The 25,170-nt window shown below is 48.4% G+C and overlaps 3 protein-coding genes across 4 annotated transcripts; all 3 read right to left on the minus strand.

Annotated features, from left to right (window-relative positions):
- Nucleotides 1-4,166: 4,166 nt before the first annotated feature.
- Nucleotides 4,167-7,860, minus strand: gstt1b (glutathione S-transferase theta 1b). Of its 2 annotated transcripts, XM_087845895.1 has the most exons (6): nt 7,810-7,854; nt 7,388-7,601; nt 7,012-7,099; nt 6,787-6,937; nt 6,212-6,388; nt 4,167-4,705 (listed from the first exon to the last, which is right to left on the minus strand). In XM_087845895.1, exons 2-6 carry the CDS (start codon nt 7,497-7,499, stop codon nt 4,508-4,510), a joined length of 726 nt encoding a protein of 241 aa, XP_087702021.1. In that variant the 5' UTR covers nt 7,500-7,601; nt 7,810-7,854; the 3' UTR covers nt 4,167-4,507. The 2 variants fall into 2 exon arrangements, with proteins under 2 accessions (XP_087702021.1, XP_087702020.1); XM_087845894.1 differs by having other exon boundaries at nt 7,388-7,860.
- A 6,917-nt stretch (nt 7,861-14,777) lies between these two features.
- Nucleotides 14,778-18,219, minus strand: ddt (D-dopachrome tautomerase). The gene is made up of 3 exons (XM_087845896.1): nt 17,945-18,219; nt 15,233-15,408; nt 14,778-15,116 (listed from the first exon to the last, which is right to left on the minus strand). Exons 1-3 carry the CDS (start codon nt 18,050-18,052, stop codon nt 15,044-15,046), a joined length of 357 nt encoding a protein of 118 aa, XP_087702022.1. The 5' UTR covers nt 18,053-18,219; the 3' UTR covers nt 14,778-15,043.
- A 2,717-nt stretch (nt 18,220-20,936) lies between these two features.
- On the minus strand, nt 20,937-24,437 carry chchd10 (coiled-coil-helix-coiled-coil-helix domain containing 10). The gene is made up of 4 exons (XM_087845897.1): nt 24,293-24,437; nt 21,719-21,941; nt 21,454-21,595; nt 20,937-21,116 (listed from the first exon to the last, which is right to left on the minus strand). Exons 1-4 carry the CDS (start codon nt 24,331-24,333, stop codon nt 21,097-21,099), a joined length of 426 nt encoding a protein of 141 aa, XP_087702023.1. The 5' UTR covers nt 24,334-24,437; the 3' UTR covers nt 20,937-21,096.
- Between the last annotated feature and the right edge of the window lie 733 nt (nt 24,438-25,170).

The raw sequence follows: 25,170 nt of genomic DNA on the forward strand, positions 1-25,170 counted from the left end.
TTTCCAAGATGGCTGTCACTTCCTATACAGGAAACAGCTGTTGTACAGAGATCCAGTCACTTGTTTAAGTTCAGAGCTTGCACTCTATTTTTTACTGTAAGAATGACAACTTTAAACATTTCTCCAGAGCTTCTTTGTTTGATTTCTAACAAAACCTTTAAACAGGAAAAAAAAGTATAACTACAAGAAAGCATTTGTGAAGCAGATGGATCGGGCGGGTGTTTCACTCTGACTTCACAGCTAAGAATAGAGGTGCAGCCGTTATTATCAAAGGGATCCCCTTCATAGTGTCAAAATAGTATCAGACCCCCGTGGGCGTTATATCATAGTTACAGGGAAACTTTATAACAATCAGGTTACACTAGCAAATATTTACACCCCTAATGTTGATGATGCAGGCTGTATTACATCATTTATCCTCTTTACCTAATATAGATACCCATAAACTGATAATCATTCAGCCCCTGAGTCAACACTTTGTAGAACCAGCTTTTGCTGCAGTTGCAGCTGCCAGTCTTTTAGGGTCTGTCTCTACCAGCTTTGCACATCTACAGACTGAAATCTTTGAAACAGCTCCAGCTCAGTCAGATTAGATGGACAGCGTTTGTGAACAGCAGTTTTCACATCTTGCCACAGATTCTGGATTGGATTCAGATCTGGACTTTGACTGGGCCGTTCTAACACATGGATATGTTTTGTTTTAAACCATCCCATTGTTGCCCTGGCTTTATGTTTATGTCGTTGTCCTGCTGGAAGCTGAACCTCCGCCCCAGTCTCAAGTCTTTTGCAGACTCCAAGAGGTTTTCTTCCAAGATTGTCCTGTATTTGGCTCCATCCATCTTCCCATCAACTCTGACCAGCTTCCCTGTCCCTGCTGAAGAGAACCCCCCCCAGAGCATGATGGTGCCACCACCATATCTGACAGTGGGGATGGTGTGTTCAGAGTGATGTGCAGTGTTAGTTTTCCACACAGAGCGTTTTGCATTTTGGTCTCATCTGACCAGAGCAGCTTCTTCCACATGTTTGCTGTGTCCCCCACATGTTTGCTGCGTCCCCCACATGTTTGCTGCGTCCCCCACATGTTTGCTGCGTCCCCCACATGTTTGCCGCGTCCCCCACATATTTGCCGCGTCCCCCACATGTTTGCTGTGTCCCCCACATGTTAGCTGTGTCCCCCACATGTTTGCTGTGTCCCCCACATGTTTGCTGCGTCCCCCACATGGCTTGTGGCAAACTGCAAACAGGACTTCTTATGGTTTTCTGTTAACAATGGCTTTCTTCTTGCCACTCTTCCATAAAGGCCAACTCTGTGCAGAGCACGACTAATAGTTGTCCTATGGACAGATTCCCCACCTGAGCTGTAGATCTCTGCAGCTCGTCCAGAGTCACCATGGGCCTCTTGGCTGCATTTCTGATCAGCTCCTTGTTCTGCTGTGAGTTTAGGTGGACGGCCTTGTCTTGGTAGGTTTACAGTTGTGCCATACTCCTTCCATCTCTGAATGATGGCTTGAGCAGAGCTCCGTGGGATGTTCAAGGCTTGGGAAATCTTTTTGTAGCCTAAGCCTGCTTTAAATGTCTCAATAACTTTATCCCTGACCTGTCTGCTGTGTTCTTTGGACTTCATGGTGTTGTTGCTCCCAATATTCTCTTAGACAACCTCTGAGGCCGTCACAGAGCAGCTGTACTGACATTAGATTACACACAGGTGCACTCTATTTAGTCATTAGCACTCATCAGGCAACGTCTATGTGCAGCTGACTGCACTCAGACCAAAGGGGGTGAATAATTACACACACCCCACTTTGCAGTTATTTATTTGTAAAAAATGTTTGAATCATGTCTGATTTTCGTTCCACTTTGTGTTGGTCTTTCACGTGGAAGTCCAATAAAACTGATTCATGTTTGTGTCTGTAATGTGACAAAATGTGGGAAAGTTCAAGGGGGACGAATACTTTTGCAAGCCAGTGTATGTTGTATGTCATTCTGGGGCGGGGAACATAGAGCTGATTGGGAACAGATGGAAAGTTTGACTTTTTTCTCTAATACTCTTAAATCTTTGGCTCATTCAAACTCAGATCTGTGTGAGCATAAATGTAAAATAGTCCAACTCACTAAAAACTTGGTCTCAGATTAGAAAGCATTTTCATTGGCGTCAATGTTCAATCTTTACACCATTAATTCATAATCAAGCACACACATTGTTCCCAGGATCCACATTCCAGCTATGGACTTCCAAACGGAAACACACAATCAAGGATCTGTTTATTGATAATCTTTTTCCTTCGTTTCAACAACTTCAGCAGAAATTTTCCATAGAAAACAGAGATTTTTTCAAGTATTTACAAATACGTCATTTTATTAAAGACGTTTCCATCCTTTCCCAATGAACCACAAAAGCTAGTTTCAGATGATCTGTTCCTGATGAACCCGCTAAAGGAAGGAGCTATTTCCAGGATCTACAACCAACTTTTGCAAATAGACAGAACAACTACACTGGAACATTTGACAAACGCTTGGAGAGAGGAACTGGGTACTAACATCACTGAAGATCAATGGACTAAGGCACAAGAACTGGTTCACTCACTTCTGTCTGCTGCAGGCACTACTACAGTTTAAGGTCCTGCACAGGCTCCATCTGTCTAAACTGAAGGTCTCAAGGATGTTTCCAGGGGCGGAGTCAAGCTGTGATCGATGTGGCCAGAATTCTGCCTCATTGTCACATGTTTTGGACATGTCCCAATATCGCCACCTACTGGTCTAAAATATTTAAAACATTGTCTGACATTTTTTAAAAGCAGCTCCCCCCAGACCCAGTAATGGCACTTTTTGGTGTAGCTACAGTTAAATACTTAAATAACAAACAAATTCATGTTTTGAGTTTTATAACATTGCTTGCTAGACGTCTTATACTTCTAACCTGGAAAAATAAAGCCTCACTCTGCTTTGTTAAGAGACACAATGTATCATTTACAGTTGGAGAAAATTAAGTTTTCTTTGAGAGATCATGTTAAACAGTTTTACCTAATCTGGCAGCCCTTTATAGATTACTTTAATAAGTAAACTGGGAGCGATGGCTCCTCCCATATCTGCTCCAAGTTTATATATATTGGTGTGGGCAGGTGTATTGTTCTTCTCCCCCCCCCCCCTGTTCAAACAAATTCAAACAAAATCAAACATTCAAACAAATGTATTTGTCATTTCCACTGAGGTGGTGCTGTGGGTGCTGCTTTCCCTCTGCTGTGTTCACCATAATAAGGATTTGCTGCTGCTGCCTCGATCTCCTTTCTTTCTTAATGCTGTATTTGTTCTTTATAGATTTTAATGGGTTTTGATGACATCTCTGGAGTAGGTTGGACTCATCGCATCCTTTTCTGTGGATCTGTCCCTTTTAGACTGGTCAGATGGTGCCAACCCCACTTAAACCCTGGGTGGACCGAGCTGGTTGATAACCCTGTGTGAGAGATTATCCTGACCACTAATGTTAGAGTAAGTGAATCCAGACAATGAAGAGATCCTGGGTACACTGAACTGGCTGTAGTGTAGACCTCTGGTAAAGCAGCATGTTGTGGTGGGCGGCCATCTTTGAAGAACGGTCAGATTGAGAAAATGAAGCAGATGTGAACTACAAGAGGGACCTGTTTGTGTCACGATGGAAGATTTGTTAACTACTAGAAGACTAGAGGAAATATTAGTTACATTAATGGAAACAAAAACACACTCCCTACATTTATTTATTTATCTTTCCTTTTTCTTTATGTGTTTTTTCTTTATTTGTTTGTTGTTTCCTGTTTTGCTTCGTTTTCTTTTCTTCTTTCATTCTTATTGTATGGATATTTTAGTTGTTTAAATATAGAAAAAAAGAAAAAAATATATGTACTGACATATAGCTGAAGTTGATGGTATTGTATAGTGATTCCAAAATGTCAATTAAAAAGAAAAGAAGAAGAACAGTCAGATCAGGCAACACTTTCTACGAGAAAGCGCCATCTCTGCTCGTGAGTACAAGTCTTGTTTGTTCTACAGTATGTCTGTATTGTGTGTATTACACTTGCACTGATTACTGTGCATGTAAATAGTAAACACTAGGTGGCAGCAGTGCACCGTTGTTTGTAAACATCCACACAGATCTGCACCAACACAGTAAACACAAAGGCAGGAAGCCAGGCTGAGAGTGCTGCAGGCACTTTATTAGGCTTGAAAGAAGATGAACAGCAGGTTCGTTATATATGAGGACAGAGCTTTTATAACTGTGCATTTATTCTGAAAGTTTCACATTCCTCTGTTACATCATCAGGTCTGCAGAGCCAGTCTGCCTGTCTCCATGGAGCAGCCCTGCACTGTAACAAGAGTGTACTGAGTGTACTTGAAACATCTGGAATGCATACGACACTATCCTGTTAGCACAGACATACATGTACTAACAGCACAGACATACATGTAAGACGTTGTGTGTATTTGTTGTATCGACACACATGAGATGAAGTCGTTTGGACAGAGTCGGTGCCGTTCACATGAAGAGCCTGAGGATCTTGGGCTTGTAGACCTGCATCTTGCTGGAGTCCATGCTTTTCACACTCTCCTGTGCTCCCAGGATATACTGGTGTGCCTCATCGAAGAGCTCCTTTCCAACAGCTTCCTGGACTCTGTCCCGCCACGCACTCAGCTCGGGTCTCCCCTCAAACACGTCCACGCCGGCGCCCACAGGCTGCATCGAGACAAGCACGAGAAGAGGGTTCAGGTTTAGTCCCCACAGAGATCAGAACCGGTTTGTTCGTCGACCTCGTTCCCAGCAGCTGTTTCAGCTCAGGAGGAGCTGAAAACACCGGGGATGTGTGCGACCAGTCACAGTGTTGCTACGGTTACTAGTCGTACCAGGCGAACTAGTCGTTGGAGCTGTTTGTTGGTGAGAAACACCGTTAATCTAGATGAACTGGAACAAGGAAATACCATTCCTAAAACCAGTGGTTCCCAAACTTTTTTCGCTGGGCCCCCCTTTGTTTCACAAGAAAAATGCCCCCCCCCAAAACAAAAAAACCTTCCTCCAACCACACGCCCATATTTTGCTCCATTGCTGTTTATTTCACACCTCAAACATTTAGTAAACAATTAAGCAAATACAAGTAAACTGCAATAAATTACAGGTAGTAAGAAAATAAACTACCAACTCTGTTACGCTGCGTCCACACCTACACGGGTGATTTTGAACACGCAGCTGTTTCGTCCACGTAAACGGCGTTTCCAATCACGAAAACTGAGATTTTTTAAACTCCTTTTTTGCGCTTACGTGTGGATGAGGAATACAGAGTTCATCAGGCAACGTCAAAGGTATGTGCCTTTTTTCACGTCACGCTGTGGCCACGTTATTGTTTACATGAGAGGAATCGCAGAATGGAAGATAAACAGTATTTTGTCTCTATCTGCAGGTTTTACACGCAGTTACTGTCCCTCCATTTACAAAGGCAGAGGCGTCACAGTGTCATTATTTTACATGTAGTTGTTTTGTTCCTGTGTAATAATATTCAACATTACTATCAATACATTTTTCTCTCTGTGCAAAATGTGTTCAAGAACATAAACAACTGTGGGATCCTGTTTGTCTGTGATTTGAACGGGGGAACAAATCGTGTCAGGATCAGCCTGATGTTATTTGTATCCTGTAACTTTACTGTATAAAGAGCAAACATCCAACATGTCAGGAGTAGTTAGTCATTACAACAAGTGTTTGTGAACTAAAAATCAAGAATGTGGGATCCTGTTTGTCTGTGGTTTAAACAGCCCAGCGCTGCTCCCGACTCAGGGAGACCAATCCTGCAGGGAGACCTACCTCAGCACTTGTGCAGGTGAAACCAAAGGGAAGATTTGCTTCACCATATTTTCTAGTCTTTGTCTCAGAATGAAGTTGGTTTGGAAACATATTCAGTGATGCTTCATCTCCTGCTTTGTGTTTGTGTGGGAACCCCGTGCTAGCAGTGTCCAAGCGTTTTTCCCCTTCTTTTCATACCCCCCCGCAATGGCTCTGCGCCCCCCTCGGGGGTGGGCCCCACACTTTGGGAAGCTCTGGACTGGAAAATACATTTAAAATGTGATAAAAGGGACAATATGCCAAAATGATGGTGTGACAGAGACCTGAACGAGTTTAAGATCACGTGTTTGCTCCTCTCATGGTGGGAACTCTGATTCCTGTTACTGCGGGAACATTCGGGCCGCTCACCTGCATGATCTCCACAATGGCGACCAGATCAGCCAGTGAAATGTGATCTCCAGCGATGAAGGGCCTGTCCTGGAGGAACTTTTCTTCAACCAGTTTCAAGGAGGAGTTCAGATCGTCCAAGGCCGCGTTCATTTTGTCCTCCGGGACTTCCACGCCCATGACCTTGGGAATCATGACCTACAGGCACAATGGATCCAGTGTGAGTGAAACAATGAGCTTAATGCTGAACACAATCAGGAGATGAATGATGACACGGCGACTCAGAAGCCTGGTTTTTCTTTGAGCAGAGACCAACAAACTAGGAAAGTAGCATCTGTCCCAAAGAGGTGGGCGAGGAAAACCTCGAACACGTGGTCGCCTTCTCTCACACGCCGGGGGAGGAGACGATGCAGGCAGAGGACGTGTGTCTGGGGGCTGCGCCTCCGCCTGCTCGCATGACTTGCTCAGTGACATCACTGCACAGTGATTTTACTTCCTAACCAGACGAAAGGATATTCCAACACAGCTAGAACATGATGGCGGTAAGACATTACTAATCTAACAGCACCTTCACAGATCAGTGAAGGGGAACGTACCCGGAGCCAGAAGATCTTGGAGCCGTGCATCCGGATGGCCGTGTGCTGCCACGACAGGTACTCGTTGACGCGAGCACGCTGCCGGAGGTCAGCTGGGTACCAGAAGTCGGGAGTCTTAAACTTCTCAGCCAGGTACAACATGATAGCGACGCTGCAGAGAAGACATCACGGTGACGTCACGGCAGACCAGCGCTTCCTCACCTCACCACTGTTTGACATAATCACCTTTCAGCCAGGCAGAAGTCTCCATCTCTGAGAGCTGGCACCTTCCTGATCAGGCTGATCTTCCCAAAGTCCTCCCCATACTGCTGGCCTGGGACCAACACACGCACACGCGCATGCACACGCTTTAATAGCAGATATTTGGAAGAATCACATGATCATCGTAGACATAACCAGACAGCGTCAGTTCTGTTCACAGTCTTATCAGTGCGGACCGACGGAGCAGCTGCTCTGCGAGCGAAGGAAGTTCAAAGAAACTCTGATCTACACCCTCACAGACTCACAACTCAGACCTGTGCTCGTCCAAACCTCCTGCTGCTGTGAACGCTCACACTGCCGACGTTCGTGTCTGCGTGCGTGCGTGCGTGCGTGAACTCACCGTCCAGCAGAGAAAGCTTCTTGAAGTCGAAGCTGATGTTGTTCTTCTTGGCGAAGATGTACACGGAGCGGCAGGGCTGCGAGAACAGGTCCAGGTAGAGCTCCAGCGCCATGACGGTCCCGTGTCGGCTCCTTCCGAGCAGCGTGCGGACACCACAGAGTTTAAAGTCCTGTAGATAGTTGGCGCCCCGCCCCCTGCTGTCGTGTGCCTCACCCTGACAGTGGAGTTAATGGCGATGGTAAAAACATAAACATGTTTAAAAAGCACACAAAATTTGTTTAAACACACGTTTTAAAGTGTTTTCAAACACAAGGCGTGTCCAGTGAAACGCAGCAGCTGCAGAGCGCTGACTAGGTTCACTCTCCTGGAAACAAATGAAAATAAACTGGTAACTTTTACCAACAGCCTCACATGAGACGCACCTAGTATCTCAAAGCTGCGCTTGAGGTCCAATCTGTTTCCATCAAAGGTGAAGTACATTAAGCCAATGACAAGCCTGCATTATTCCCCAATGACCACCAGGGGGCAGCAGACCAACGGGCCAGAATGTTTTCTTGCGTCGTTGTGTCGTCACTGCTGATGAACAAATCGCCTCGGAGTCGTCATATCGATTCTTTTATTCCGTATATAGAACAACGCCTCCACGCAACTGTAAACTGCTAAGCTAGCACATGAACACACAGCCGGCGTACCTTTCTACTTCCGGTGATTTCAAAATAAGAGTTGGAACATTACAGGCGTGTCTAAGATATTATTATGACCACACTGCCAGCATAAGAGGAACTGGAAACAGCAGTTTCATCACACAAACATATGGTTGCAGAGGTAACCATGGTTCTATGAATGAGTGTATTACAGCTTGAGACGCGTTTAAGGACCAGGCAGGACAAATATTTCACTATATACAGCAGGTCCCAAAATATTCCTCGTCTGATGGAGGCAGAGAGGTGGTTGGTATGATGGAGAGAAGGAAGACACGTGGATGTGGGCACGCTGAACTCCAGCTGAGCCGTCTGCCATCATTGCTGCACTGCTGGTAGTGCCTTGCTTGCATTAGCGTGCACCTCCTCCCTCTGATTCATTCCCAGAGAGTCGTCTGATTGTTTTGGTAGGAAGCCAACACGGGCAGTGTTTCAGCATCAAACCTGAGAGTCAAGTTTAACAGACATCTGGCTTTCATGTGGAGCGTCAGACAAACTAAGGAGACTGATGAGGAAGTCTGGCTAAAGAACGCTGGGATCTCCCACCTCGACTGATTCATGGATGAATAATCTGTGGATCCGCAGATGTTTGAATGTGAACTGAGAGAAATACTTTTGACTTTGGTTTTGTGGTGATCTCATTAACCTTTTATCACCTAAGTAGCATACAGGCGACCTGGCATTATTTTGTCATTTTCACTGTAAAATTCCGAGTCCCATCCTTCAGGAATCATCTGGATTTCCTCTCTAGCTCAGAATAGTTGAGGAGTGATGAGAGGCGCGAGTGGTAACATCTAGGAGGAGCTTCTGTCTGTGTTCACGCAGCAGAACCAATCACAAATGGAGCTGGAGTCTTTAAAGAGCAGTGCCACCGCTGGCTGATGCTCAGAGCGTCTGCCTGAAGGGAAGGCATTTCAGGATTGAGATGTGAATGTACTGAAGAGTGATGAGTGTTGAAAAGCTGGAAGGAGTGCTGTGACCAGCTGATGGATGAAGAAAGAGGAGGACAGCTAGGAAGAGCAGAGGATTAGTAAGGAGGAGGTGAGGGCAGCTATGAAGAGTCGGTTGTTTAGGAGGACGGTGGACTAACCAGGATTTTCACAGGAGAACTGTACTGGTGCAGATCTGCAGAGGGTGATGTACAGAGCTGCAGTAACCACAGAGGGCTGATGAGCCACAGCATGAAGATATTCAGATGTCCAGGTGTTCACTGGGAGTGAGCAGGATGGACAGGACTAGAAATGAGTCCATCAGAGGAAGAGCTCAGAGTCAGAGAGGCTGGGATGGTTTGCACGTGTGCAGAGCAGGGAGGGTGGATGTACTGGACACAGGATGATGAAGATGGAGCAGCCAGGCCGGGGGGAAGAGGAAGACCTCAGAGGAAGTTCATGGGTGTTGGTGTCACACAGGGGGATGCTGGGAGAGGCTGAGACAGAGGCTCCTAAACCGACCAGCTGAACGTCTGAAAAATCACCCGAGATCCTAACTTTGTTCCTCGTTAACTTTTGTTATGGCCCTGACCAAAGATCAGTCACGTCTCCACTGACAACTGGTGACCTGCGTGATTACTAGGGGTGCAACGATACTCGTATCGATATTGAACCGTTCGATACAGTGCTTTCGGTTCGGTACGCATATGTATCGAACAATACAAAATTTTTAATTTATTTTATCAACTTTCCTTCTGACGATGCTGTCTGTGTTGAGCGCTCAGTGGATCTGCGCTCGACAGTGCAGCCTAGGCGGAGTAGTCGAACACAGATTCACTGAGGGCAGCGCAAGCTAGCAAGACAGAAGCTAAGCTCGTTGCAACATGGCAAACTGAACCTCCCCCACCCTCATTCAGATCTGGCCTTTGGAACTATTTTGGTTTTCATGTGACGTATGACCCTGAAGGTAAGCGCGTCATGGACTAAAGTAAAACAGTATGTCGGATGTGCCACGCAATGCTACATTGGTGTAACCAATGTAGCATTGTGTGGGAACTACTGCATTAGCGCAGTTAGCTCGTTAAAGTGTTGGCCGTCCAGCCCCACGCACGGGCGATCCGCGGTAGCTCGTTAACGGAGATTTGCCGTGTTGTGGCGTTAACGTCATTTCAGATTAACGCTGACAGCACTAGTGGGAACACAACGAATATGACTGCACATTTACTCCGACATCATCCTCGTGCAAAGACAAGTGGAAGCAGACAAAAACAACAAGCACGCATGCTACAAACTTTACCGAGTCATTTAGACAGCCGTTAGCACATGATTCTCCTTATGGGGACCTGATATGTTTAATATGCTGCTGAGAATATAGCCCAGAAGAAGCGTATAGTAGAGCTTTTATTTTGGAAAGAGACATTTCTCTGTAATAAACTCTCTTTTCCAAAGATGAGGGATTCCTCCATCAGATAGATTTATTATTACTTTGTTGTTTCAGCAACATTAAATTTAAAAACTGTACTTTTGATTTAAAATATATATTTATAATTTTAATAAATGACAAATTAAAAAGGCATGAACATTTTTTTTGTATCGAAGAAATATCAAACCGTGACACCAAAGTATCGAACCGAACCGTGAATTTTGTGTATCGTTGCACCCCTAGTGATTACGTTTTTGTCTTGTTCTGGCTGCATTAACAGTCAGTGTTTTCTGCTTATACACTGTGATATTTAATATCAGGTGCTCTCTGCAGGTTCGTCTCACAGCTGCTGCAGCGGTGTGAGCCAGATGATTCAGGGAGTTCAGTCCAACGGGAGTCCTCTTGCTCCATCTCTGCTGTCTGAGCTGATGGGCTCCAGACAAGCTGCAGAGCACTGGGTCAAAGGTCATCTGAGCATTTACATTACTCAGAGCTACGCTCCTGTTGTTGCTCTTTCAGGGACAGATGAGGGTCAGTGACGTCCTACGACAAACACTTGCCTGTATAAATGTACCCGTGTTCACTCAGCTGGTGAAGTCAGATCTTACAGCTCATCGTTGTGTTAGTCAGGCCAAAGCAGCTTGTTTGGAACATCCAGTTATTCTCTAACCCAGAATCTAAACCCTTCACACGGATGTTCACTTAGATTAAACTCACCTTTTTCAGCCAACACAGGAGCTTTCCTCTGCTCTCACACATAAAGACTGTTGCTCAGTAAGGACGAGGCATTTAGCCATGTCTTCTTTAGATCAGGAATATTAACACATTTAGGATACACATGTAAAAAGTGCTCCTCCGTGAATCGCAACCTTATCGTGGTGGAGGGGTTTGTGTGTCCCAGGGATCCCAGGGGCTATGTTGTCTGGGGGCTTTTGCCCCCTGGTAGGGTCTCCCATGGCAAATTGGTCCTGGGTGAGGGACCAGACAAAGAGCGATTCAGAAGACCCCAATGAAAAAAACACCGAGGGAACAGTTTACCCTGCCCGGGATAGGGTTACCGGGGCCCCGCCCTGGAGCCAGGCCCGGGGAGGGTGCCCGAGGGCGAGCGTCTGGTGGCCGGGCCTTAGTCCATGGGGCCCGGCCGGGCACAGCCCGAAGAGGCGACATGGGCCCATCCTCCCGCAGGCCCACCACCCGCAGGAGGCGCCATAGGGGTCGGGTGCATTGTGTGCCGGGTGGCGGCCAGGAGCGGAGGCCCTGGCGGACTGACCCCCGGCTGCCAAGACTGGCAATAGGGACATGGAATGTCACCTCTCTGGTGGGGAAGGAGCCTGAGTTAGTGCGTGAGGTTGAGAGGTACCGGCTAGATATAGTCGGGCTCACCTCTACGCACGGCTTGGGCTCTGGAACCAGTCTCCTGGAGAGGGGCTGGACTCTGTCTCAGTCTGGAGTTGCCCCTGGTGAGAGGCGGCGGGCTGGGGTGGGTATTCTAATATCCCCTCGGCTTGCTGCCGGTACGTTGGGGTTTTTCCCGGTGGACGAGAGGGTTTGTTCCCTGCGCCTTAGGGTCGGGGAACGGGTCCTGACTGTCATCTGCGCTTATGCGCCGAGTGGCAGTTCGGAGTACCCAGCCTTCTTAGAGTCCCTGGGGGGGGTGCTGGAAGGTGCTCCACCTGGAGACTCTGTTGTCCTGCTGGGAGACTTCAATGCTCACGTGGGTAACGACAGCGAGACCTGGAGGGGCGTGATTGGGAGGAACGGCCTCCCTGATCTGAACCCGAGCGGTGCTTTGTTATTGGACTTCTGTGCTAATCACAGTTTGGCCATAACGAACACCTTGTTCGAACATAAGAGTGTCCATAAGTGCACGTGGCACCAGGACGCTCTAGGCCGTAGGTCGATGATCGATTTTGTAATCGTATCACCAGACCTGCGACCATATGTTCTGGACACTCGGGTAAAGAGAGGAGCTGAGCTGTCAACTGATCACCACCTGGTGGTGAGTTGGATCAGGTGGCGGGGGAGGACGCTGGACAGACCTGGTGCACCTAAACGTGTAGTGAGGGTGTGCTGGGAACGACTAGCAGAGGCCCCAGTCCGCGAGATCTTCAACTCACACCTCCGGCAGAGCTTCAACAGCATTCCGAGGGAGGCGGGGGACATCGAGTCCGAATGGACCATGTTCAGCGCCTCCATTGCCGAAGCTGCTGCATTGAGCTGCGGCCGCAAGGTGGTTGGTGCCTGCCGTGGTGGTAATCCCCGAACCAAATGGTGGACACCAGAGGTGAAGGGAGCCACCAGGCTGAAGAAGGAGTCCTATCGGGCTTGGTTAGCCTGTGGGACTCCGGAGGCAGCCGACAGGTATCGACAGGCCAAGCGGAACGCGGCTCGGGCAGTGGCTGAAGCAAAAACTCGGGTGTGGGAGGAGTTCGGAGAGGCCATGGAAAAAGACTTTCGGACTGCCTCGAAGAGGTTCTGGCAAACCGTCAGGCGTCTCAGGAGGGGAAAGCGGTGCTCTACCTGCACTGTGTATAGTGCTGGCGGAGCGCTGCTGACGTCGACTGAGAAAATTGTCAGGCGGTGGAAGGAATACTTCGAGGACCTCCTTAATCCCACTGACGCGTCTTCCGAGGAGGAAGCAGAGTCTGGGGATGAGGGGAATGACCCGCCAATTTCTGGGGGCGAGGTCACTGAGGCAGTTAAACAACTCCTTGGTGGCAGAGCCCCTGGTGTTGATGAGGTCCGCCCCGAGTTCCTGAAGGCTCTGGACGTTGTAGGGCTGTCCTGGCTGACACGCCTCTGCAATGTTGCGTGGAGATCAGGGGCAGTACCCGTGGATTGGCAGACCGGGGTGGTGGTCCCCATCTTTAAGAAGGGGGACCGGAGGGTGTGTTCCAACTACAGGGGGATCACACTCCTCAGCCTCCCCGGGAAAGTCTATGCCAGGGTGCTGGAAAGGAGAGTTCGTCCGCTAGTCGAACCTCTGATGCAGGAGGAACAATGCGGTTTTCGTCCTGGTCGCGGAACACTGGACCAGCTCTTCATCCTCTCGAGGATACTTGAGGGTGCATGGGAGTTTGCCCAACCAGTCTACATGTGTTTTGTGGACTTGGAGAAGGCATTCGACCGTGTCCCTCGGGGTGTCCTGTGGGAGGTGTTGCGGGAGTATGGGGTGTCTGGCCCATTGCTACGGGCCATTCGATCCCTATACAACCGTTGCAAGAGCTTGGTTCGCATTGCCGGCAATAAGTCGGACTCGTTCCCGGTGGGTGATGGGCTCCGCCAGGGCTGCCCTTTGTCACCGGTTCTGTTCATAATTTTTATGGACAGGATTTCTAGGCGCAGCCAAGTGGCGGAGGGCTTTCACTTTGGTGGCCTCAGGATCTCATCTCTGATCTTTGCGGATGATGTGGTTCTGTTGGCTTCATCGGGTGAGGGCCTCCAGCTCGCACTGGAGCGGTTCGCAGCCGAGTGTGAAGCAGCGGGAATGAGGATCAGCACCTCCAAATCTGAGGCCATGGTTCTCAGCCGGAAAAGGGTGGAGTGCCCACTCCGGGTCGGGGATGAGGTCCTGCCCCAAGTGGAGGAGTTCAAGTATCTCGGGGTCTTGTTCGCGAGTGATGGGAGAAGGGAGCCGGAGATCGACAGACGGATTGGGGCTGCGGCTGCAGTAATGCAGACGCTGCACCGGTCCGTCGTGGTGAAGAGGGAGCTGAGTGTAAAAGCGAAGCTCTCAATTTACCGGTCGATCTACGTCCCTACCCTCACCTATGGCCACGAGCTGTGGGTAGTGACCGAAAGGACGAGATCGCGGATACAAGCGGCGGAAATGAGCTTCCTCCGAAGGGTGGCTGGCATCTCCCTTAGAGATAGGGTGAGAAGTTCGGCTATCCGGGAGGGGCTCAGAGTAGAGCCGCTGCTGCTCCACATCGAAAGGAGCCAGCTGAGGTGGTTTGGGCATCTGACAAGGATGCCCCCTGGGCGCCTCCTGGGTGAGGTGTTCCAGGCATGTCCCACCGGGAGGAGGCCCCGGGGCAGACCCAGGACACGCTGGAGAGATTATATCTCTCGGCTGGCCTGGGAACGCCTTGGTGTTCCCCCGGATGAGCTGGAGGAGGTGGCTGGGGAGAGGGAGGTCTGGGCCTCTTTGCTTAGGCTGCTGCCCCCGCGACCCGGCCCCGGATAAAGCGGATGAAGATGGATGGATGGATGGGATGTAAAAAGTGGCACCTTTCTCACTGATGTGTGTGAGCCAGGAGCTACCAGCTGTACGTCGCACTTCTTGTGATGGCTCCCACGTGTCTGCTAACATGAGAAAGAAGGCAAACACACACATCAGTGAACTGTGTTTATTGCATCCACATCACAGTAACCTTGTTTCCAGAGGAGCCCTCTGCTACATCAAAACTCAAACTTTAGAGCTCTTTCTCCGTGCGCTTCTTCGTAACAAGTATAGAAACCCAGCGAGTGTAACAGTCGCAGAGCTCGGGTTTGGTTCAGACAGCAGAAATGATCCTGGTGTGAAAATGAAGCGAGTGACCTTTAAACGACTGTGCAGAGGGGGCGGGTGCTGATGTGGTACAGCTGGTCTTTCAGGGAGCCTTCACAGGAAGCTCATGACGGTTCCCTTTTTCCCCACTTGGTGAGGCTCCAGCGCGTTGAACATGATCACGATCCTGCCAATCAAACACAGCAGTCAGTCCAATTTCACTGCAGGTGTAAACTTTGCATGTGATCACTGTGAAGCTGTTAAGGAGACAGTAACTCCAGCGAGTGTGCACAGCAGGCTCACCTGTCTTGGCTCAGATCGAGCTCCTTGGTCAGAAACTCAAAGATCTTGGCGCTGTGCTCCTTGTTCTTCTCGGCGGTGTCGGTCACACCGATAGCAGACACTGACAGGATCACACACGGAGAGGCGGAGCCTGCCATCAGCATCGGCAGCCCCGGCGTCACCACCACGTTCATCCGCTGCACCAAAGACACAGACACTCGCATTGAAGCGCGACTGAGAAAGAAGGCTGCACGGGCAAGGCTTCATCAAACTACGTGTGCAGCAGTTACTCCTCTGTGTCCTCACTGCACCGCAGAACATGATGTAGCTGAAACACGAGCATCAGCTCAGTTAATCCACTGAATAACACAGTGTTCAATAGTTTGGTGTTATCAGTTCGTGTTGCTCTAAGAGTCACAGTCTTTCATGTAGGGGTTTAAAATCCAGAGTTGTGGACACAGTTACTCTGACCTCTGACCTCCTACAATTCAATTCAATTCAATTCAATTCAATTTTATTTATATAGCGCCAAATCACAACAAATGTCGCCTCGTAGCTACAGTGGCTACGACCCTGACGAAGGTGAAGCGACGCCCTGTACGAACATGTTGCTCTCCATACTTCTGCGTTGTTTGCTTGGGAAGTCTTTTTATCTGAGAAGGTTTAAATTTGTATTATTAGCTTTTCCTTCTTTTTGAGTCGAGACGAAGCTGCTGCCACGTTACTCGCTGCTACCACAATCACCTGATCTGCTGGATGAATGTATATTTTCATACTGGTGGCACATTGAAGTGCATGCTGACCCTGACCTGACACAGGATCCCAGTTTAACTGTTCTCCTGTAAACTGGTGGGACAGCGTCCTCTGTCCGGGCTCCAGATGTGAGCGCTCTCTGCCAGCATGTCATTAGGTTTGGTAAAAAACAAGAGTTCAAGCAAATGCACATACATGTTAATATTATCACTGGATACACACGACATGCTGATTAAAATGCTGTTTGTGTGTTTGTGCTCCATGGAAACTGGTTTTAGCAGCGTGCTCAGACAAAAACACTGACAGCAGATCTGCAGAACATCACATCCAGGTTTGTCTACAGTCTTTGTGTTTCTCTGATGAGCATCAGTATTAACCTCCTGGACCTGCGTCCACATATGTGGACGTCACATTTTGGGTTATTTAGACCGAATACTCAATTTAGCTCTACAAGGGCCTGATATCCAGTTACGAGGACATTATGCTGCTACTGTTCTATCACAATATTAAACAAATATCCTCATATGTGGCTCTGATTTTTCATAAAAACAAAAATAAGGTTAAAAAAATCTGGTAATTCTTTGTTTTTACATTCATCGGGCCCCAATATGTCCAAATATCAAAGAGAAATGAAAAATGCTGCCGTGGAAGAGTTCGGGTCTGAGGAGGTTAAATATGGATTCTTATTAGCAGCTTCACTGCTTGTTGGCTTTAAAGCTTTTATAGCCTCAGTGCTCCTAAACCGAGTCGTTCGTACCTGCTGCTAAAGCTGGAATTCACTTTATTCTTTACATCAGAGCAGGTGGGGAACACCAGGCCTCGAGCGCCGGTGTCCTGCAGGTTTTAGACGTGTCCTTGACCTGCATGGCTAAATGACCTGCATGTGTTGAGGTTCTCCAGAGGCCGGGTAACAAACTCATCATGATTCAGGTGAGATCTACAACCTGCAGGTCCCCACGCCGATCCAGAGGCTGCAGCTGCAAGAATAGAAACTACACCGTCGTTTCATCAGACACGTGACTATCATCCTGTGCCGTGTCCTGCTGATGGAGCTGTGATACTGAATCAACTTTATTGACACAGCGGCTCTTTGGCTGTATCCCAATTCAGGGTCTGCAGCCTTAAAGGCCGCATTTTAAGGCTTTTTACGTCACAGCGATGCGACGAAGGCTGTCCCAATCCGAAGGCTGCTTGAAATGCGGCCATCAAATGCGTCTGAATTTTAAGGATGTGGCGGTGTAGACTTCGTGGCCCAACATATCCCAGAATGCATAGCGCGGCGGTGGGTGTGGATAAAAAAAAAAAAAACGGTGGATGAGGGGCGCCCGAAGAGTAACTTAGTAAACTAAGCACTGAATATGACGTCACTTATTTATGTGCAAATGTTTAACAAGAACATTAAAACATTCCTGTTGGCCACATGTCGGCAAAGTCATGTGACATTAGTGACGTTTGTACTAACTTGGTTTTACAGCCTTTACTTTCAAATATACGCGGTTCAATAGCTGAGCTTAATCAGAGAATGATCAAAGCTCATGTAGAAACAAACAAATGAACAAAAGATTTTCTCCTTCATTTCTGTCAAAGCTGTATGAAACATTTCCAGCTGTTAGTATCATGGTTGCTAGGCAACCTGGGCAGCGCGAGGCTAGACCGCCTCATTTCACAAGCCTCGCACTTCCGGCCTCAGCGGTCTTTGAGTACGCGGCCCTTGAAGATCGTTGAGGCTGCAGACGCTGAATTGGCCTGTGACGCGTGTAAAAACACTTTTGACGCTCTTTCACTGCGCGGTGACTTTCGCCGGTTCAGCGTCATATCCCACTCTTCCCGATCGGTGCTTGTGATTGGTCACCTGTCGTACGTGGATCAGAGAGGGTGACGAGAGAGCTGATGATGCAGACAGCGGACACGTATCCTCGGTGTGCGACCTGCAGGCCTGTGAGCCTGGAGGTCGGAGGTCCGTGTGTGTGCGGTACTCACGTCCTCGGGTTTGCCCAGCGCCGCCGCGGTGCTGCAGCACAGCCGCTTCAGAAAGGCCTCCGGGAACTGTCCGGCGGGCAGGTTGCTCTGTAGCTCGATGAAGGGCATGTTGCTGAAGCTCGCACGACGTGGCCGTGGGAGCTGAGACGGATGTGTCGTAAGAGCTGGCGAAACCGGAAGTAAACATGTAAAACCTTAACTCTTTACCTGGGCTGTAAACACACGGGAAAACTACAACTGTAATCCATGACGTCAGGTGTTATCAATCACAGCCCCCCCTGCAGTCACATGTCTGCCCCCCCCCCCCCTCACCACCACCACCACCACCAGCAGTCACGTGTCTGCCCGCATGTTGGACCGTCGGCTCTGGTTGGGGTCCAGAAAGTGATGTGAGCACAGAGCTGCTCTCACTTCTGCAAACCTGGACAAACGTGTTCAAACATAAACCGTCCACGGCTGCAGTGCGTGCCCCCACACTGTGCGCGCTCACAGTGCGTGCCCCCACACTGTGCGCGCTCACAGAAGCAGCTTCAGTGTTCAACATCAGGTTGTTATGAAGCCCTACACAGCCTCGCACGGGACAGTCAGAGCTGTGTGGAGATTAGAGAAAGATTTTGCTGCTATGGTTCATAATCATCACCATTGCATTAATGATACAGTTTACAGTACTGATATTGAGTTCAGATGTTTAAACATGTTGGTACCCAATCAGCCTTTATCACAGGTGCAGTTATAACCAGTTAAACTGTTGAGTTAAATCAATAATCTTAAATGCGTTTGAATGCTTGTTATAATCTTAAACGTGTACGTGCTGATTCTGTTGGGTCATAAAAGAAAGGCCTAACTCTGAGTACACTCTGAGTAGACAGGAAGTGCAGGCTTTTGCAGAGCGTGCTTGTGAAAGTTACTTTGAGGAGCTGTCTGGATGCTATTTGAATAACCAGGTTATTCATTATCGTCTTTTATTCATTTATATCTTTTAAGCTTTTAGCAGATGTTCTTCATTAGGACATTTATTCAACATATTACAGATGTAGTTTCAGTTAGGTTATTGTGCACAGGAGAATCGGCCTCTCTTCTCGTGAGACCAAGTTTGTGTGAGGTCGAGCCACACACACACACACACACACACACACACACACACACACACCTGCACTGTAGGTAGGCTTATGTTCTAGGTGAGAGTTCAGACATATTTGCTTGCAACTGCATTTTTGTGCGTGCAGAATTGCTAGTTTGTTGCAGAGCACGGCCCGAGGTTTTGGAGAAGCGAGGGTCAGAAGATGGACAGGAAGCAGCTGCCGTGGAGACGATGTTCTTCTCAAACTGTGTTAAAAGTCATTGTGGTTTTGAAACTATGTCTGTGTTGTATCTGTTTGACGTTGAAGGGGCGTCATTAAATTTACACCCTGCTGGTATAAAACATCTGCTTGTGCATTGACAGAGATGGATGCTGTCTGCGTACAGCGGTCTCTCCACGCGTGTCATTAAAATCATCGTCTGACCGAACCCTCCTGGATCAGTGGTGTTTCCGTGTCCCTGCTCAACATTTGAACCTGTAACAACTGTTAATGAACTTAACCAAGACTGACAGGGAGGACTTTGTCCCGGACGGCTGCTTTAACGTGTTCATAGTTCAGGCCAGGCGGCCGTGTCTTCCATCGCCGTGGTTGTTTCAGGTCTGAGTGCTGACCTGGAGGCAGGTGGACGTTTTTGCAGGACCTCAGAACAGCTTCAGTTCTTTCCTCTGGTGGACCTCGCAGGGCTCCGTAGGAGCTCGCTTCCTGTTTGTGCTGTAAAAAGAAAACTGGACTGAATCACAAAGATCCAGATCAGACCCTCACACAGTCATTAGGGAGCATTTGCATTTTAAATATGTTAACCCCCAACCGGACACAGCAGATGGCCCCGCCCCTCCCTGAGCCTGGTTCTGTTGGAGGTTTCTTCCTGTTAAAAGAGTGTTTTTCCTTCCCGCTGTCACCAAAGTGCTGCTCATAGGGGGTCACATGATTTTGGGGTTTTTCTTTACCTTACGATATAAAGCCTCTTGAGGCGACTGTTGTTGTGACTTGGAGCTATATAAATTAAGCTGAGGAGCAGTGCTATCAGAAAGATTTCATAAATCCTTATTGGCTATCATTTTTGCTCCAGCAGTTGAATGATGATGAAATTTGGTAACAAAGAGTTTGCAGAGTGTCTGGGAGGAATCGACTCCTGCATGAGAGGAGGAGGGCTTCAGGGGGGGTGACATGACCTGTGTGTATCCTGGGACGACCACATCAACAGGAGGGACGAGCAACACAGAGGCTGCACACAAGAAGGTGACGAGATGTTTGCTTTTCAGTCGCTGCGGCGAGCTCGGCCGACACCAACAAACTGAATGAAGGCTGCTCTGTGCTGCAAACTGGAAGCTGTGGTGGGGAGCAGGGCCCTGAACAAACTGGTATCCATCATAGATGATCTGCACCAACCTGCAGCAAAGAGACTCAGCTCTGCTGCCACACAGATCATTCAGATACACAGATAATCTGTCAGATTGAGTGTTTCTGGAGTTACAGTCAGTCTTATTTTGAAAGCAGTTTTGTGTGGCTCACGTTGGGAGCTAACACACAGACCTCTGTGCAACCTCACCATGCCTTGCCGTTCTGTCAAACGAACACATCTACACTCACCTGCTGTTTACAAGCTCAAAAAGGCTCAAACTTAACGCGACTATTAAAAAACACCTGGTGAAATTTAAAATGCAGCTTTGATGTTGAAACATTTCTATAATGTTCAGATCCGTGTGCTGTTTACATGAGTGCAGCGTGGCTCACACACTTTAACCTGCTAGCAGAGTCATAGCACCGATCCAGCAAACAAACCTTTAATGTTCAGTGTTTACCCACCACCATCATCATCATCATCATCAGTTTCCCACACTGAAAATAATCAAAGCAGGAAGTGAACACTTGTTTGGCTGGAGCATCCCGAAGTAGGACAGACCAACACGTGACAGCAGCTATTTATTAAAGAGTTCATCACTGTGATAGTCAGCCCAGACCAGCACACACACACACACACACACGCACACGCACACACACACACTCTCTGAAGTACAGCGCTCCCGTTGGTGTCACGTGATCTTCACCATGATCGTGGGGGTCCGTTCATCACACCAGCGATGTCACACCTGCACAATGACAAACAAACACGAGTGACCACCTGCAGACGTCAGTCGTCTCCCAACATCACCACTTTGTTTCAAAGGGAACTAATGAGGGAACCAAAATAACCAGGATCGATTAGAGGTTCTGAATGTTTGTTGACTGCCCACCCCCACTGATCATGTGACTGCCCACCCCCACTGATCATGTGACTGCCCACCCCCACTGATCATGTGACTGCCCACCCCCACTGATCATGTGACTGCCCACCCCCACTGATCATGTGACTGCCGGTTGCTGCAGGTTTTCGTGGCGTGCTCTGAGCTGCAGTATGAGGCTCCACGCCGCCTCTACCAGACTCACCGTGGGAGAACTTGCACTGTTTGAGCGCCTCGTTGAAGCCCTCACAGAGAGTGAGGTCTGTGTGGTTGGTGGCACAATCCAGAAACTGTTTGACTTCAAAGTGACAGGGGCCGGGCTGGGCTGGAGCAGACCGGGGGGACTCCTGAATGAGAGCATGAAGAAGCGTCACACACGTGGCATTTCAAACCACAGCAGCTGCAACATTAGAGCTGAGGAAACGGGTTCAGGTTGGGCCTGCTGGGCCACATTTCCAACCACCTCTTACCTGGGATGTAGCTTTGGCTGGTTCTGGACTGCTGCTGCTGCCCCCACCGAATGCTCCCGTGAGGGCGCTGCCAACCACGTGGCCCACAGCTGAGCCGACAGCAACCCCTGCAGCTGTGGTAGCCATCTGGGCCATGAGTCCTGGACCCTGGGACTGAGCAGGAGCTGGAGCCAGCGAGGCCGGAGGTGCATGAACAGGAGCTGGAGCGTGGGATGGAGCTGGGCTACAGACAGGAGAAGAACAGTCATGCAACACTGCTCAATTCAATTCAATTTTATTTATATAGCGCCAAATCACAACAAATGTCGCCTCAAGGCGCTTCATAGATACAGAGAAAAGCCCAACAATCATATGACCCCCTATGAGCACCGCTGTTAGCAGGACGAGAGCTTCCAGCTGCTGAACGCTCTCTGTGCTGCTGGTAGTTTCACATCAGAGCGTCCTCGCTCCCACAGCCTGAGAGAGGACGCTCAGAGTTAGCAGAGTTCGTTAGCATACTATGTGTGGATTTGTGATACGTCATCCGTCGCAGACCAAGTTCTGTTCCAATCCAAATCCCAGATGTGCTCCGGCTCCTCCCGTCCTATCCAGGATGCATTGATGGTGGTGGCCTGACTCAGTGCAGCCAAAAATCCCAGAATGCATTCAGTCCAAACGTCAAACGTCACTTTGCTCATTTCTAAATGTTGGTGTTTGGTTTCTTTGTTGCTGACTAACGTTCAGCTTCATAACTGGATCGTTTGATTTCATCTGTCAGCACATGTTGAACTGGATATTTCAGCTGTCATGTCTCTGATCGCCGTTTTCTCGTTTGGCTCTCAGCGGAGGCGGTCGCACTTTTCTCCTCTCCTCCTTACCCTTATCTTCCCTGCTTAGCCTCTCTGTCCTTGTCTGTCTCATGTGCATTACTTTTTCCCTGGAACAGTCTCTCACTGTCGTTCTCTAAAACCTAAAAGAGAATTATGGATTTGATCAACTGGTCTCTGAATGCTATTGACACCCTCTTCTCAACGAGAAGTCTGGGCTCGGGAGAGCCCGAGTGCCCCGGAGGGACTTTCCCTGCCGGATACACGATGGACGGGTGGCAGAAATGGAGGCTCGTGTGCCTGGCGGGACTGTCGATCGAGGACGCTGAAGATATTTACCTATTCGGAACCATGATAACGGGGTTCTTGCTGATCGGAGCTGGCATGGCCCTGACTTATCGGAGAAATAAGAGAGCGGAACCGGCTGTTCAAACCCCCCCAAAGCTGCCCGCTGGAATTGAAGCGACGGGACGAGTCGCGACCTCTCACAACGAACGCAGCATGGTTAACACCTTGGAGACGCTTATGGCTGATGTGAAGGCTCAAAACAACACCATTGAGCGTATGGTGGGATACATCAGAGAGGGCCCTGCTCAAAATGAGAACCTTGAGCGAAAGCTGGATCACATCACAGAACGGATCACAGCAGTTGTGAGGTCTCAGAATCAAAAGAATGATAACACCACGGATCAGAAGTTTGATAACATCATGGGGAGGCTCGCGGCTCTCCAACGGGAGATAGAGAGACCAGTATCAGAGTGTTAAAGATCAGCTTTGAAAATTCTCAATAAATCAACAAATTCGGGATCAAATGCAGACACCACCACGGCGCCAGCTGCACAGGCCCAAGGCTGAAGCCGGACAAACACTCCCTGATAACGACTGTGATTTGACTATTCTCCCCATCCCATGCAAGGCCACCTGGATTGGCTGGAGGACTGTTTACTTAGCCTGATAGGGCGAAGGACACTGTCTCAGCTGAACTATGGACACGCATACACACACACTTACACTGATAAGCACTCACTCATCTCCCCTTCCCTTTCCAACGCCTTCGATGCTTGTTACCTCCTGGGAACACGAGGCGGGTCTGGGCCCGCGCTGGCGAGTCGGCGCAGTGGCAGGATGTCTGCTGTGTTGCCTGGGATTACTCCATCCCCCTACTCCCACCCTGTGGCTTGTTATGTCTTCATAATGTTGTGCTGTGAACATTCATGTGCTTTTTTTTGTGCAGAGGAGTTTTTTTGTTTCCTGTTCTCGTGCTGTCCTACCATGGAAGCACAGCATGAGTAGGGGTCTCTTTTTTTCCTCTTGTACCTTCCCATTGTGTGTACATTTCAGTGTTTTTTCCACAACTGCCGATCTCCGACTTGTAACCCCCATGTAATGTCTGTGTTATGTGTGTAAGGTCGGGGGGGGGTGTCTCATTTCACTGCGGGGCAACCTGTATGTGACAAATAAAATCTGAATCTGATCTGAATCTGAATCTGATGTAAACTGTGCTGCTCTTATTTAAACAGCTGGATTCAGGCTGACATTAAACATATTTTAGTTCAGATCAAATTATGTTTACAACATTTGTATAATTGTCCGAGCTCGGAGCTGTGAGCTAACGCTGCTTCCTGGAGGAAAACTGCACTCACCTTTTGTGACCTTTGTGACGCAGAAATAATGTCAGCGGTGTTTCAGGCGCACGTCACCGAGACAAACTCACGTGTGCGGCGGAATCAGCTGAGATATTAACACACAGGTGCTGTGACGGTCTCACCTGGCTGGAGCCGAGGGACGGCTGCGGCTTCCTCGGGCCATTGGAGATGATTTAGCGGACAACGCAAAGCCTGGACACGCCGACCTGCTCGCCTCTACACCGGCTCGACTGACCTTGTGCAACTCGCCTGTAACCCCCCAAAGAGTAACTGGAGGCAAACATCGCGAGATTTAGGCGTTACTTTAAACTCCAGGCGGGGGGGGGGGGGGCTCCACTCCTTGGGTTTTTTAAAGTTTCATTGGAGGTTGGTAAACAGCAAAACGGCGCATTAGCGCCACCTGCTGGTGTGGGGGATGATCTCAGCTGCTGATAACGTCCATGGCTGCAGAGCTGCAGCAGCTCACGGAGGTCTGGCCAGTGTTGGTCAGGTTACTTGAAAAAAGTAATCAGTAACTAATTACTTCCCCAAAAAGTAATCCCGTTACTTTACTGATTACCTCTTTTCAAAAGTAATTAATTACTTAGTTACTTAGTTACTTTTTAAAAACACGATTTACAACCTGAATAGGTGATAAAGTGATAGATCTTTCAGCCCAATTCTACTTTTTCTGCATAATCATCATACAAAATGTAATCAAATGGAAAAGTCTCTTTTTAAAACTTGTTTTATTAGTTTTAATCTTTTAACTTTATGCATCAAGCAAAACTTTAATTATCTGCAACATTCTCTGACTGGAAGAAATTAGTTTAACATTTAAACCTATTTTCTGCACATTCCAGCACATAAAATAAAATATTTTGTGTGTTTACACTCAGTCTTTCAAATAGATGCAAGTAAAACACAGCAGAAAATAAATAAAGTCAAAGACTAGCGGTCCTGTTGCTCTATTTTCACCTGTAAAGCAGGAGTGGTAACGCGTTACTGCCCATCTCTGGAT

The sequence above is a fragment of the Neolamprologus brichardi genome, chromosome 9 (genome assembly GCF_056152115.1).
Source record: "Neolamprologus brichardi isolate AB-2024 chromosome 9, ASM5615211v1, whole genome shotgun sequence".
Classification (NCBI taxonomy): Eukaryota; Metazoa; Chordata; class Actinopteri; order Cichliformes; family Cichlidae; genus Neolamprologus; species Neolamprologus brichardi.

Excerpts from the sequence above, each read along its gene's own strand:
- ddt (XM_087845896.1), bottom strand. The coding sequence starts at position 18,052 with ATGCCCTTCATCGAGCTACAGAGCAACCTGCCCGCCGGACAGTTCCCG. Across the intron at positions 15,409-17,944 it reads CGCTGGGCAAACCCGAGGAC|CGGATGAACGTGGTGGTGAC; the intron begins GTGAGTACCGCA and ends TCTTTGGTGCAG. Across the intron at positions 15,117-15,232 it reads CTCGATCTGAGCCAAGACAG|GATCGTGATCATGTTCAACG; the intron begins GTGAGCCTGCTG and ends TTTGATTGGCAG.
- gstt1b (XM_087845894.1), bottom strand. The coding sequence starts at position 7,499 with ATGGCGCTGGAGCTCTACCTGGACCTGTTCTCGCAGCCCTGCCGCTCC. Across the intron at positions 6,389-6,786 it reads CCAAGATCTTCTGGCTCCGG|GTCATGATTCCCAAGGTCAT; the intron begins GTACGTTCCCCT and ends TTGTGCCTGTAG. Across the intron at positions 4,706-6,211 it reads CCATTGTGGAGATCATGCAG|CCTGTGGGCGCCGGCGTGGA; the intron begins GTGAGCGGCCCG and ends GTCTCGATGCAG.
- chchd10 (XM_087845897.1), bottom strand. The coding sequence starts at position 24,333 with ATGGCCCGAGGAAGCCGCAGCCGTCCCTCGGCTCCAGCCAG. Across the intron at positions 21,942-24,292 it reads CGTCCCTCGGCTCCAGCCAG|CCCAGCTCCATCCCACGCTC; the intron begins GTGAGACCGTCA and ends TCCTGTCTGTAG. Across the intron at positions 21,596-21,718 it reads CAGCCAAAGCTACATCCCAG|GAGTCCCCCCGGTCTGCTCC; the intron begins GTAAGAGGTGGT and ends GCTCTCATTCAG.